This window comes from Procambarus clarkii, chromosome 46 (assembly GCF_040958095.1).
Source record: "Procambarus clarkii isolate CNS0578487 chromosome 46, FALCON_Pclarkii_2.0, whole genome shotgun sequence".
In the NCBI taxonomy this organism is placed as follows: Eukaryota; Metazoa; Arthropoda; class Malacostraca; order Decapoda; family Cambaridae; genus Procambarus; species Procambarus clarkii.
In genome coordinates, this window is record NC_091195.1 from 20131265 (window position 1) to 20145583 (window position 14319).

General features: G+C 38.7%; 1 protein-coding gene across 2 annotated transcripts; it reads left to right on the forward strand.

The window, feature by feature from the left end:
* Positions 1 to 456: 456 nt before the first annotated feature.
* On the forward strand, positions 457 to 13636 carry Tudor-SN (Staphylococcal nuclease domain-containing protein 1). 2 transcript variants are annotated; one of them, XM_045762356.2, is made up of 16 exons: positions 457 to 781; positions 2033 to 2151; positions 4618 to 4760; positions 5130 to 5257; positions 6266 to 6460; positions 6797 to 6964; positions 7673 to 7837; positions 8086 to 8210; positions 8485 to 8682; positions 8843 to 9026; positions 9481 to 9753; positions 10359 to 10574; positions 10890 to 11076; positions 11290 to 11501; positions 11697 to 11900; positions 12382 to 13636. In XM_045762356.2, exons 1-16 carry the CDS (start codon positions 734 to 736, stop codon positions 12490 to 12492), a joined length of 2676 nt encoding a protein of 891 aa, XP_045618312.1. In that variant the 5' UTR covers positions 457 to 733; the 3' UTR covers positions 12493 to 13636. The 2 variants fall into 2 exon arrangements, with proteins under 2 accessions (XP_045618312.1, XP_069157896.1); XM_069301795.1 differs by lacking the exon at positions 457 to 781 and adding an exon at positions 1026 to 1044.
* The last annotated feature ends 683 nt before the right edge of the window (positions 13637 to 14319 follow it).

The window sequence follows — 14319 nt, forward strand, 5'->3', positions numbered from 1 at the left end:
CTTTGTATATATTATAAATCATTATTTTAATGTATATAGGGCTAAATGCGTTTTTTCACAGGTGACCAACGGTCTATACATGCACCCCTATAGGCCTATACATGTTGATGGAGAATGCTTTCAAGACAGAGTGGAAATCTGGTAGCGGTTGGGGGGGTTGAGGATGATATATGGACAAAATGAGGTAGTGTCCGGACATATGGCGATGGATGATGTGGAAATATGTATTCCACGTTGGTCGCCGCCCGTCCAAAGTTGGCGGTAGGCGCCGTGTTGGAGCCAGGTGGCGCTGGCTCTCACCAAAGCTGCCACATCACCATTCATGTCCCACTTTTAAACACCCTCGCTCACTTGTTTCCCAAACCAGGCCTATAATTCCGTCAAGTTTGTAGAGCTAAATTGACCAAGCTACACAAATTTAAGTCGAATGATATAGATCATGCGCAAGGAATTATCACAGTGAAAACTCATCTGTTTTGAGCTCAACTATCCAACTCATCTAAAAAAAAAAAACCACACTTGGAATATATGAAATCTCCACGAGATGTTAATTAGTAGATGGGTATATGGTGGGTGTGAGGAGAGGTGAAGGATAGGTATAAAAGGGCCGTGAGGGGTGAAGGGATGAGAGTGAGAGAGACAGGACGGAGGGTGTTGGACGGGTAGTTGAGCACCACAGCTGTCAGCCGGCGTGGTCACGTGACTGGTCGTCCCGTCAGGCACAAGTGACAACATGGCCGCTCCTCAGACACCGCAAGTTTGCCGCGGCATTGTTAAACAGGTTAGCTCGCATATCCTTGCCCCCGCTGCCGTTGGCATCAATGAAAACCTGCCTCGTTGGCAGCCTGGCGTGTGAAATAGGTGGAATGAGAGGCGGGTAGAGGGAGAGTGAGGGTGTGTGAGAGGGCCGAGTACCAGCCAGATGGCCTCCTATCACCACCTTCCCAAACACGTGTGATGGCGTTTTAGTGCTCTCTGGCCTCTGGCTGGTCCTCCATGCCCTAAACTCTCTCCCCCTCGAGGCCTCGTAGTGGTTTGTGAGAGGTGAGGACCCTAGGGGGTTATAGGCAGCAGTTATATACTGTAGCTTCGTCAGCCTAGGGGGGCCTCCGTCGGCCCCCTGCTACCTATAATATGGGGGTAATATTGACCCTTGTGTGTAGTGATGAGTTGGGTAGTGATGACTGGTTGATGAGGGGGCCGTTGTGTCGCGTCCAGTGGAATGTGATTGAAATTGAAATCTATTAAGGTGTCAATATACACAAAGGGATGAGGTAGCTAAAGCTAATCTCACACCGTTGAATACAACGTGTTCATATGTATATATGTGTAGTTTTCAGTTGCATGTAGTCCTGGGGACCATTCAGGCTTGTTCGCATGTGTGTATATACAGTGAGCGTGATTGGTGTTCAAAAGGTCAATAATCACTGTTTACGAACGAGGTTATTTGCATTAGTGAACTAAAGTGTGATCTTGTGAATACATCAAATAATACATTATAAATTCAGCAACATTGAGGTTGGCACCTCAAGGTAACAGGATTCTATTGTATACACTAACATAATGTATGTAGTATTGTATCAGCAACACTACCATACCTTGGGGTTACCTCGGGAGTTGTTCCAGGGCTTAGCGTCCCTGAGGCCCGGTCGTCGACCAGGCCTCCTCGTTGCCTGCGTCTGTGACTTTTTTTTTCTTCATACATTGCTTTGGCGATGACTAATGAACCTTATGACTGGGAGAGTATAGAATTTTTGTTCATAAATAGGATTTTCAAATTATATACTGGAGGTCAAAAGATTTTGATATACTGTATAAAAGTTCAACATTTATTAGCATTGGTTAAGTAAAACATTTTAAGTAAACTTAAAATGAAGTTCATGTGCATTCTGAACACTGAGAAATGTTTGTTTGTTTTCACAACTATTGGAAACCAGAAATAAGGACTAGTATATATTATATTTGTGTGTGTATTATACTTCTTATATTTTGATATCTTGTATCTATCTAAAAATAATGACTTATTTTGCAGGTTCTATCTGGCGATGCTGTCATTGTCCGTGGACAGCCTAAGGGGGGACCGCCCCCTGAGAGACAAATCAACTTCTCAAATGTCGTTGCGCCTCGTACAGCTCGAAGAGCAACAACAAAGTGAGTACATATATTTAGTAATTAGTATACTATCGATCACATTGGCTGTCTTGGCGTCAAGTAGATTACTGACCTCGAGGGGCTGTAGTGATATGATAGGTTTAGGTGACACTACCTAAAGTGTCTCCAGGCTCCAGGCTTTTCGATAGGGGGGGCGCTTGTTTGATTTCCTGTGGTTGGGGTGGTTAGGCTTCCATAAGGGTGGTGGATGTGTGTGTTCTGGTCCCAAAAAAATCATTTAGTGAGTGAAAGTATTTGGATATGGTAAAATTGATACACTAAGTTCACTTGAATGAACCTTGCTGTCAAATTCCTTAACAGTTTGTGTTAAGGGATAATTTTTTAGTGGCTCAAACAAGTTTTTCTGAGAGGATTGCTTGCCTAGTCCATTGCCGAGTCGGTTCATTACGAAGAATCCAGGTCAACTGCCAACTTGTCTCGTTCAAACTATCTGTATGGGGAGGGGGGGGAGTAACAAAATCGGCAGACTTATGGATGTCATTGCTCGAATACAACTTTGGTACAGGTGACTCTGGGTGTCCGGCTTGTATAGGAAACTAAATGAAGCAGTGTAAAAATGTGTGGACAAGGACGGGGGGGGGGGGGGGGGGGGCACGCTAGAACATTACATTTTAGACTGAAATTTTTTTTCCCATTTAGAGATAAATCTAAGCTCGCACGACATGAAATGGCAAACCATTTTATTATAAATGACCAAATACTCAAAATCCTTGCACTGTATGATCCTATGAGCCCCATGCCTACAATTTATGTACAGAATATATTAGCAAAAGACCTACCTTCAGTGTACAAGAATTTATTTTAAATACAGTACAAGACATGCAATGAAGACATTTCTGTAACTAGCTGACATAACTGTAAGGTGTGAAGGTTAGATATAATTGCTAACGTAAAATTTTCCGAGGTCTGATTAACATTTTGTGCCCTCTGTGACACTATATTGCACTACCACTCGCAGGACGAGTATGGAATGCACAGTAAACTAGCTGCCTCTGGCATCGACAAATAAATCTAATATAATGAAAACAACTGCCAAAAATTATTGTGCCATGTGCAGCTGCCCATGTCATCATTGTTCTTGGGCAGCACATCTTGTCCAGGGAATTGCAGTGCTAAAGTTTAATACATACTGGAAAAATCCATAAAAAAACGCGAAGACGACAAATTATTAGACGACTGGATTATCACACTTGAACTACACTTAAAGTAATGAAAACGGTGTGGAAACATGCCCAAGCCGAGGTCATTCTACATCTTGGAGAGCGTGGGTGCTTGCTTGAGGTGTACACTGTTATTGTTAAATATTTACATTATCTGCAATATTGTCTTACTGCAGCAATAATGTTGTTGAAGGTGGCAAGATAATTTGACTACATTTCCATTGAGCAGAAACTGATATGATACAAAATGTTACACAACACTATAGTGTTATCATGGAAGAGGTGGCTCCCGCAGCCACCTTACTCCCACCACGCCTTGTCTCACTCCCTCGCACCTTGCGTCACGGGGCGAGAACTATTCTTTATTTTTACATTATAGGGCTCGCTAATGATCATGTGTGTGAATTTTGTCGTCACTTTTATTGCATGTTTCAAGACAATGAAATGAGTTTGTAGTGAATTTTTGTATAGACTGGCTCTTTTGAGTGCATATCTTGCTAGTTGAGCACGGAAAATACGCACTCATTTATAATTGATACCGATTTGTTTGGCAGTTTAATTGCTCTTTTGTATGCTATGGGCAAAATTGCATAATTTTTTATTAATTTGGTGGACAAACGTTGGTTATGATGGATTTGTCCTTGCCTAATTGTGCTGAGTTATGAATGTTTCACTACTTTCCTGATGAAGTAATCACATGTAGCCTGTATATTAATTTTTTATTTAATTGTTTATATACAAGAAGTTATATTCTTGCAAAGCCACTAACACGTATAGCATTTCTGGCAGGACCTTACTCTAAAAAGATAATTTTAATAGGTAATTTGTAGCAAAATTTGAAGAATATTAATAGGTACAATGTAGTAAAATTATATGTAGTACAGTACAATGTAGCGCGAAAGTGTTAACGAGTACAATTGTAGCATAATATGTTGGCTGTTAATGTGCATTGTACAGTGGTTACAGGCCCTATTAATTAGCCTTACTCTAAATAATTTACTTCATTAGAGCAAGTTATTCTTTTATAAATGCAGGCAAATTTAATCTTAAAGGATGCATTGCATTATTAGAAAATAATAATGTAATTGGAATAAATAACTTTAACTGCTGATTTTTAGATGATTTTTTTTTAGTTTTCATGAGGGGACTATGGGGGGGGGTTCTATTATAAATGTTAGATTAGTTTTCTAGTTTTACTTCCCACTATTTGTATTTAATAAAGATTCTTTTGTGCTCTTAATGTTGCAAAATTAGTCATGCCAATGATTGTTTATTTTCCACCCAGTGCCCCAGAGACGGTTGACGAGCCGTATGGCTGGGAGAGCAGAGAATTTTTGCGCAAGAAGGTGATTGGCAAGGAGGTTCTTTTTACCGTTGAAACCAAGACTCCTACTGGAAGAGAGTATGGTGCTATTTATCTTGGAAAAGGTAAGTGTTTAATGTTGTGGATAATGGCTAGACTTTAAGACATTTGTGATTTGTTGGAATTTATATTGATTGTAAGTTATGTCGGCTTTTAAAGGTTGGTGTCGGTTAAGTTTAATATGAAATGAACAAATCCACAATATTCTACAAATCAAATCTTGTTTAATATTCTTCAGAAATATCTGAATTTTTTCTAACAGTGGTTGTAAACAAATTGCTACTTGTGCCCCCCTCTTGTCTAACAGTATTGATAAATGTACCATCCTGTCTTGCTGTTATGCTTTATCTCTTGGAGCACCTAATACTGTATATTATTTTGGTAGGGAAGTTTTTGTACGTGTAACTTACCAAGCGTCATTTATTTCTTTACAGATATAGCAACGGGAGAGAACTTGACGGAACTTATGGTTCAAGAAGGCCTGGTGTCAGTTAGAAGGGAAAGCATCAGAGGAGAGTCACCTCTCCTAGAATATGAAGATTCTGCTAGAAACCAGGGCAAAGTGAGTACCTCGGCGAAGAGAGGGGAAAGGGAGGGAGCGAGAGTTGGGTGGGGGAATTGTCGGCTTGCCTGTGTGTTTGTGGGGGGGGGAGTTGGTGATAGTTATCTCTGGCCTGGCTGCTTTCCGCCTCGTAAATGTGATAAACTGGGAATCGTCATCTTGGCTTTAGAAGAGGTGCTGTGTCTTCACCATAATATAAGGATACTGTACTAATGTTTATTCAGATAAAAGTAGAGGGGTACATACATAAAATGTTACAAGCAACATTGTATTTCTAGATAGCTTGTGTATACTATGGTTAAAGCCATTAATTTAATATGCAGTATTTCAGGCAAGATGTGGGAAAAACTTTAAAAACTAAGACTTTAAACTAATTGAGACAGGATTTTAAGTTTTAATGTTTATATAAATCTTCCTAGAAATTTTTAGCTATTACCAAAGATATTTTTTCCCTGTGAAATGCCAGTATGGGGAGAGCAGTAGAAAGTTGGTCAATCTCTCACAGATGAGGTAGTGTGTATAAGGCATTAGGTCATATCACACATGATTTTCTCTGGAATGTTGCCTCTTTCATTTCTGTATATAAATGATGTATGTAATTTAGTAAGGTAGTTTTCTACATGTCGTATTATGTTGAATATTTGTATTAACTGCAGGCCTTGCATTCTAGTGATTGCTGAAATATATAGTTAACTAGTTTGATAATGCTTTGGCATTTAAACAAATGATTAAAGATAGTCGTCATTTTAGGCTTGAACCAGACGATTTGCACCGTTATGATGCTCCCTCGTCTTTTAACATTAACCATCTAGATGAGGAGTAACAATAACGAGGCTGAAGAATTGACCAGACCACACACTAGGTGTGTGGACCATAATCAACTTGAGAATGGTCCAGGACGGACCAAAACGTCGTCGTCCCTTCACCTTCTAGTGTGTGGTCTGGTGAACACCTAGGAATTTTGTTGGTGAATTTACCAGTTTTTCTAATGAGTCTTTATTCACCCAGGGCAAATGGGCCGGTAATGATGCGAAACATGTTCGCAATGTGAAATGGGTGTGTGAAAACATGCGTTCGTTTGTGGACAAAGCAAAAGGTAAACCCATGGACGCGATCATTGAGCACGTCCGTGATGGTTCCACTGTCCGCTGTTTCCTCCTCCCAGAATACCACTACATTACCTTAATGATTTCTGGTATTAGGGTAAGTTCGTGGTAGTTTAAGTTAAACGTTAATGTCATTTATTATCCTAATTTGCCACAAACCCTTTGTCAAAGGAATAAATCTTGTGCTGTAAACTTGTCGAGTAAATGTAAAATATTAAGTTTGAGTTCATATATTAAGTGAAATATTAACTGAAGAACAGTCCTTGTATTATACATAAATTGAGCCTCACCCCTCCCCTTCCCTTGATTACCAAAGGGGGGTGAATATGGATCGAGTTGGAGATCAAAGTACGTGGAGATATTTTTCATGGTGGGATGGGATGGAGTGAGAGGGTGCATACAAATATTTGATTACTGTATTTTATCCTTTCAGTGCCCAATGAACAAACTGGATGCTGAAGGCAAACCTGACAAATCCAGCAGTGAGCCATTTGCCGATGAGGCTCGCTTCTTCACAGAATCTAGGCTTCTCCAGCGAGACGTTCAGATTATTTTGGAAACCTTCAACAATAACAACTTTGTTGGCTCCATCATTCATCCGGTTAGCATTTTTAATATCTAATTGTGTAACTTTAAAAACAGAATCGGTCATGTAAAAAATAATTATTTCCTGTGATTGTGGTGGTGTTGACAATCTATTGCACTTGCTATAGATTAGGATTGCAGGTGGGTGGTGAAGGAGTAGAGGTACATTATTTGTATGACAACGGGTTCTGTCACACATTAACCCTTTGGCTGCAACTAACGTAAATTGACGTTTAATGATACTTAATAACCATAAGAATAACATGATGGGACAATGATGATCAAGAAACTTATTTCATCTCTATCACTTTGAAGGGCATTTCCTATCTTTCCCGGTATCTTGGCATCATCCACAAATATTATCATATAGTAGTGAATTCCTTCTTGTATATTGTTTACGTAGACGAACATTGATGGCACAAGAACTGAACCCTGTGGTACTACGCCAATAATGCTCCTCCAGTCAGATAGTGTCTGAATACCACACTCATCTGTCTGTTGGTTAGAAAAAAACAGGAAAACTATATGGGTATTACTTTCTCTCCTGTGCATATAACTAATGTACACAATTTTCACATTGCACAGGATCCTTGCTGCACATGACATGTCATGATGACTTCAAGGAACTGAGCCTTGGGTACAATCACTAAATATGGAAAATATGCTTAAATCCTATGACCTATCATTGCAAATTGTGTATAATTCTACTTTTCACTTCTTGCAGAACGGGAACATTGCAGAAGCATTGTTGCGGGATGGCTTTGCAAGATGTGTTGATTGGTCCATAGCAACAGTAACTGGAGGACCAGAAAAATTGAGAGCGGCCGAGAAACAAGCAAAAGAAAAACAGGTTCGTCTATGGACGGATTACAAGCCCTCGAGCCTATCGGTAAGGTGATCGGTACAGTATTGGTACACCTCTTGTATTTATGCATGCACCTTGCATATCACCATATTATGAGTGCTTACATATCAATGGCAAGATGGTAAGTACTCTTTGCCCTATCTACTAGTCATTCATACCGGGTGCAAATCTTGCATTTCTTATGCCTCATAAACTATTTTTCTCATTTTTCAGTTTTTCTTAAGATTACTGAAATTATGTATTTATAAGTATTATATTTATTTTATTTATAGATAGCCGACAAAGACAAGGAATTCACTGGCAAAGTCGTAGAAGTTGTAAATGGTGATGCTCTGGTTGTTAAACGTCAGGATGGAACAACTAAAAAGATTTTCTTGTCCAGTGTAAGGCCTCCGAGGTGAGTTTCCTGGAGTTTTTCCTTGTGTATACTTGAAATACGTTAACAAAACCAAACTATCTGGATAATTTGTGCTGTGTATATAAATGTTGCTTTTGTTATACAGTATTAAATCGTGCAAGTTGTTTAGGAAGGGATGACCTCGGTAGCTTGCTTGAGCTTCATAGTTGTCCATTGTATGTTAATTTTTATCACACTTGTTTGTAAGGTAGATGATTTTTCTTCTGTTCAACTGTAAACGAATGTTTGTTTATATTTGTGTTTTGTTATTTAGACTTCCAGATGCAGATACCCCTAGGCCCCCAGGCAAGAACTTCCGCCCTCTCTACGATATTCCTTGGTTATTTGAGGCAAGAGAGTTCTTGCGCAAGAAGCTTATTGGACAAAAAGTTCAGTGTACTGTTGATTACATCCAACCAGCTCAGAATAACTTCCCAGAAAAGACCTGCTGTACTGTCAGAATTGGAGATGTGTAAGTATGACAAATGTGAATTATTCTTTAATTTGTAGTTTTTCAAATATCTGCACGTTTTCCTTTTTTATCTGCACGGGAGTATTTTTCCACATGTTGATTGTCCTCATTTTATCTTTGTACTCTTTCACAGTCCTTATAACTGTATTTTTTTCCTCAGTAATGTTGGAGAAGCAATGGTGAGCAAAGGCTATGCAACAGTTATTAGATACAGACAAGATGATGACCAGCGTGCCAGTTGTTACGACGATTTGCTGTCTGCGGAAGCCAAGGCAATAAAATCTGCGAAGGGTCTCCACAACAAAAAGGAAACTCCAATTCACAGAGTTGCTGACATTTCTAGTGTAAGTTTGTTTATTATGGGTATTTCATGAACATAGTAATGCTTTAGTGGTCAACCTCACTACTTCGGGTTTGCAACACTTGTAACCCATTACTTGTGCAGAGTCTTGCAATGTGGTGCAAATGTCAAGTGAAGTACAAGTGTTTAGTGTGATGCTATTTAGTATTTAGCTTCTTTCCCTATTTTCTTCTGTATTAAAAAAATGATGTAGTAATAGTTAAAATTTATAAAGGGCTACAACTTTAGATAGCTCTTTCATAATTATATAGTTAGATAAATGTTGACTGACATGATGCCAAGACTGTGGGAGTCGTACGCAACCCACCATTGTTGTTATTAATGTGACTTAATACATTGCTCAGTTCAGATCCTGATATGCTCACATGGGGGACTTTTTATCACAATATTTCTAATTTTCTATATAAAAATTAAAATGCCTTTTATTTTTATTTCAGGATGTCGGAAAAGCCAAAGGTTTTTTGCCATTCTTGCAACGTGCTGGTCGCACCGAAGCAGTTGTGGAGTTTGTGGCTTCAGGTTCCCGTGTTCGTCTGTTTATACCGAGAGAAACGTGCCTCATTACATTCCTGCTGGCAGGCATCAGCTGTCCCAGAGCCACGCGACCTGCTCCTGGAGGTGTTGGAGGCACAGTGCCGGGTGAACCTCATGGAGAGGAAGCACTTGCGCTCACCAAAAATCTTGTATTGCAGCGCGAGGTTGAGATCGAGGCAAGTATCTTGAAGGCTCATTTGTCAAAAGTGGCCGTTATCACACTTGCAATTACTACAGGAAATTGAAATAATTGCCTTCATATTTTTAAAGTTTTGGTGTTTGTGCTGTATTGAAAATAATACTTTACTACTGAAGTAAAATTTAAAAAATACCAGTATTGGTAATATTCAAGGAAATATAATGAAATAATTAAATATACTGTAATAAGGCAACAACACTGCATTCATAAAAATGCTTGATGCTAACTGTCACTCATTAGATGCAACCCAGCCATGAGCTCTGGTAAGATAGGCAAATCACTAGGAAAAAACTGATTAGTGTAATATCAGAAGAAATGTTCAGGCAATTCGGTTGAAGTGGGTGGTCATGCATAACAAAAATGCATTCAGTTTTTATCATATGGATGCAGATCTTGCAGGGAAAATATGGATGTATAGGTGATCAAAAATTTGATCGAGTACCAGAGAGTAAGATCCCAAAAGTTGGCGGAGACTACATACACTAACTAACATATGTATGAAATGTATACGTGTGCATGTATGAAAAAGTGATAGTGTTCTAATAATTGGTTTTTAAACATAAATTCTTTTGTTATATTTAGGTTGATTCCATGGACAAAGGCGGAAATTTCATCGGGTGGCTTCATGTGGAAAACAAAAATCTTTCCGTTCTTTTGGTTGAAGAGGGTCTGAGCTCGGTTCACTTCACTGCAGAGTCGTCCAAGTTTTATCATCTACTCACTGCTGCTCAAGACTCTGCCAAACAAAAGAAAATTGGTATTTGGTCCAATTTTGTTGAAGAAGAAAAAGAGGAAAAGGTATGATTTTTATAAATTATTTAAATGTATTTGATATGATACTGTGATTGGGATGGAGAATAATAATTTTATTTTCTGCTTCTTTCTACTTTCTACTTTAAAATCCAAAATTGTTGTTTACATTTATAAAAGTCCTATCTTTTGGTAGGACCATAGGTATAAGGCCATTTTGCATTAGGCATAGGAATAAAAGTGTATTGTGTTAGAGGAACTACAGATTATAAATTACAAGAGGCTAATATTAGAATACCAATTATGCCTTCCTTTATCACTTTTATGATATCATTCAGTTTCAAAGGATATTTTTTCTTATAGGTTGAGGACGCAGTAAGCGAGCGCAAAGTAGACCACAAACCCATGATGATTAGTGAAGTGACTAGAGAAGGTGTATTGTATGGTCAGTACTGTTCTGAGGGACCTGCCCTTGAACAGATGATGGACAACCTTCGAACAGAATTTGCCACGAAGCCACCTCTCGGGGGAGCATATATTCCCAAGCGAGGTAAGTGTGTTGTTATTGTGAGGGTTGTGTGTGGGGGGGGGGGAGTTGGTGTTTACAGAAGTGTTTTAAAAGCAGGGGGCTATCTTCTTGAGATGAGATGATTTCGGGGTTTTTAGTGTCCCTGCGGCCCGGTCCTCGACCAGGCCGCTAAGAAATAAAATGATAAGAGTAGGTACGCGAGACATTTACCTATTTCTGTTTTTACATCAACAGGTGACTTGTGTGCTGCTCAGTACACTGATGGGCTCTGGTATCGTGCTAAGGTTGAAAAGGTAGCCGGAAGCAACGTGTCTGTACGGTATATTGACTATGGTAATAGAGCAGTGACTCAAGCCATTAAATGCGCATCACTTCCTGGTAGCTTCTCGTCTGCACCACCTTATGCGCATGAACTACATTTTGCCCTTGTCAAGTTCAGTAAAGATGTAAGTTTCATTGGTTGGGTGACTGATGGTTAAAATTATCTTCGTATGTTGATTTTCATGAGAAAAGTGTTGTACTGTTATTATAGATACAAAGGTGAAGCGGAAGTAGGCAAGCACAATGTATCACAATGCACAATGATTGAATATTCATTTGGTTTATGGAATGAAAAGATGCCAAAGTTTCCACTCTTGCAGGAAGACTATGTTGAGGATGCATTGACATCACTAATGAATGAAGTAATGGAGCGAGAGGTGTTGGTCAACAGAGAATACCGTATTGGAGGTTTGGAGTATGTGACTATTCAGCGAGCAGACACCAAAGCTGATGTAGCCCGCACTCTTCTTGCACAAGGTTTGCTGCTTCTCGATGAACGCAAAGACAAAAGATTGCAATCTTTGGTGAGTTGTAAATGTATTCAGTTTTTTTTTATCATTGCTTATATTGGTAGTTCCCACCTTGTGACTTCAAACAGGAGTTGCTGGTAGCAATATGCATAGTATTAGGTAGGTAGCAATAACACAGTATAAAAATTGTCGAGAATTTTGAAAATAATACTTATATGAAAGAAAAATGTGAGGATTAATATTTTATAATCAATATACATGTGACAAATAAAAGTATTAGCAGTGGTGATTCTCAAGGTGGGATTTTTTTTGTATTAAATGTAGACAATTTTCTCAGTTTATATCTAGGAATGTACATGACCTATGAGTTTGGTTATTTTTTAAATTTTGATTGCATCATCTATGACAATTTAGGTAAAGATGCAGTGCGTGGATACAGCTGCAGGGTAACAAATGTGCACACATCATTCATAACTCAAAATTTCACTTCATTTCCCAAAGCGTGTTAATAACTGGAGTTAAATTGTTCTTTAAGGTGACCGATTACCGCAGTGCCCAGGAAGAAGCGAAGAGGAAACACCTAAGCATCTGGCAGTACGGCGACGTTACCGACGATGATGCCCACGAGTTTGGCATGGAGCGGTAAAGAGGGCTGCAGTCTGCACAACTGCAATGCAGACATGCTTCATCAAGAGTGGTGACTGAGAGTTGAGGATAACATTCTGTATGGGGAGATACGTCTGATGCGAAATATTGGTGATACTCAATTGAATTATATACTGTGGTATATACACAAATTATTTGGGTGATATAAACAATGCACTTCAAGTAATTTTCACCATTTAATTCTCCAAAGTAGTTTGAAACTTTACCTCACAAAAAAAGTACCAATATTACCTATTGGTGAAGGTTGTCATCAATGCTCTCTTGCCACAGTCACTTGTGTATTTATAGTATACCTAGAAAGTTTTTAAAATGGAAACATTGTATACACTGTCTTCAGTTGAATGCGACTACCAGAGCCGTTAATTTTTTATATGTTGAATGTTATCAACAGGTTGGTCGGTGTATGTTCATAAAGCCCTTATGTTCATATGTTAATTTTTTTTTTTTTACTTTGTGGTCTTTTTGTTTCCTGAAGGTGTGTGTAATAGTCCACTAGCTTTCTAAGTTTACTTGGTGTCTCCTCAACCTCAGCCCCTAAACTCTGGTAGCGAAATATTTGGCTGAAGGTGACGTAACTAATGTAACGGAACTTTTGGCATCTGTTGCATCTTGCAAACAAAGGTTGTTTCTGAATCCTACATATTTATGAATGACTGGGCTCTCAATCTAGGGGGGTTCAATGTTATTAAATTTTTTAATTTTTTTTTAATATTTTGTATTTTTTTTGTTGCATGTATGAAGGCTGCAATTTATATAAATTTATACATGCCAAAATAAACAAACATAGATGCTGTTTCAGCATCTTATAAGACAATTTTAGTCTTTAACTGTGACGTAGGAAGTTGTAATTAGTATATTGCGCAGAGATTATATGCAGATTAATGGGTACCAATATTCTTCTACGTTTGAAGATGTACATATGAAAGTTATGACTAGAGTATTACATCCATTGACATTATCATTGTCTACAGTTTTTGTCCATGTCCAGTGACTTCTACACCACTTTTATATGATTCAGAAGTTTATTTTTTGAAATTGTTGTTATTTAAATCCAGTTGTTTTAAGGTTAGAAGGAAGGGACACCATGGGTGATTTTGAAATTAATATAAATGTCTTCTACTGTATGTTGTCTTTTATTTAACCACATATGATTATCAGCGGAATGACTTGCTTACTTGAACTAAGACATGTTAATTTTTTAATTTAAGACATGCAGTTGGCTAGATGAGGCATAACAAAGCATGCCGGTAAATCAAGAAATATGAGCTATAATGCTATAAATTTGTAGTATTTTTAGAGTAAAGATTGTAAGTATCTTTGAAGACTTGACTGCGGGGCCAATAAATTGTAAAATTGACTAGTGTATTGAGACTAGTGTATTGTATCACATCAAATGATACTGTCGAGGAAGTACTAGTGAATTTAATGGTAGGTGGAGGAGAGGTAAGCCTGGATGATGGGCAGACACTGATGAGGCAAGGATTGTGAGCAGCACACAGGATATGGTAAGGGACAAGGCTGGATTGTACAGTACTGCATTTCGAGCATGACGAGTCACAAGGAGCACTGTACTGTACATGTGTGTTTTAACTAGCAATGTATTGCTACTGTCTTCGCTATCTTGCGCGGTCCTTGCAACATCCTTCCTCTCGCCTCTGTCGTGCTTTAACTTTTACCCCTCCTGCGGTTCCTGTTCCTCTTCACCACCTCCCTCTTTCTGTCCGGTTATCTCGCTTACAGGATTCTCTCTCCGTTCGTATTTCTGATGTTTCTCCTCGTGTTGTTCCTTCTTTGCCCCCGTGGCCCC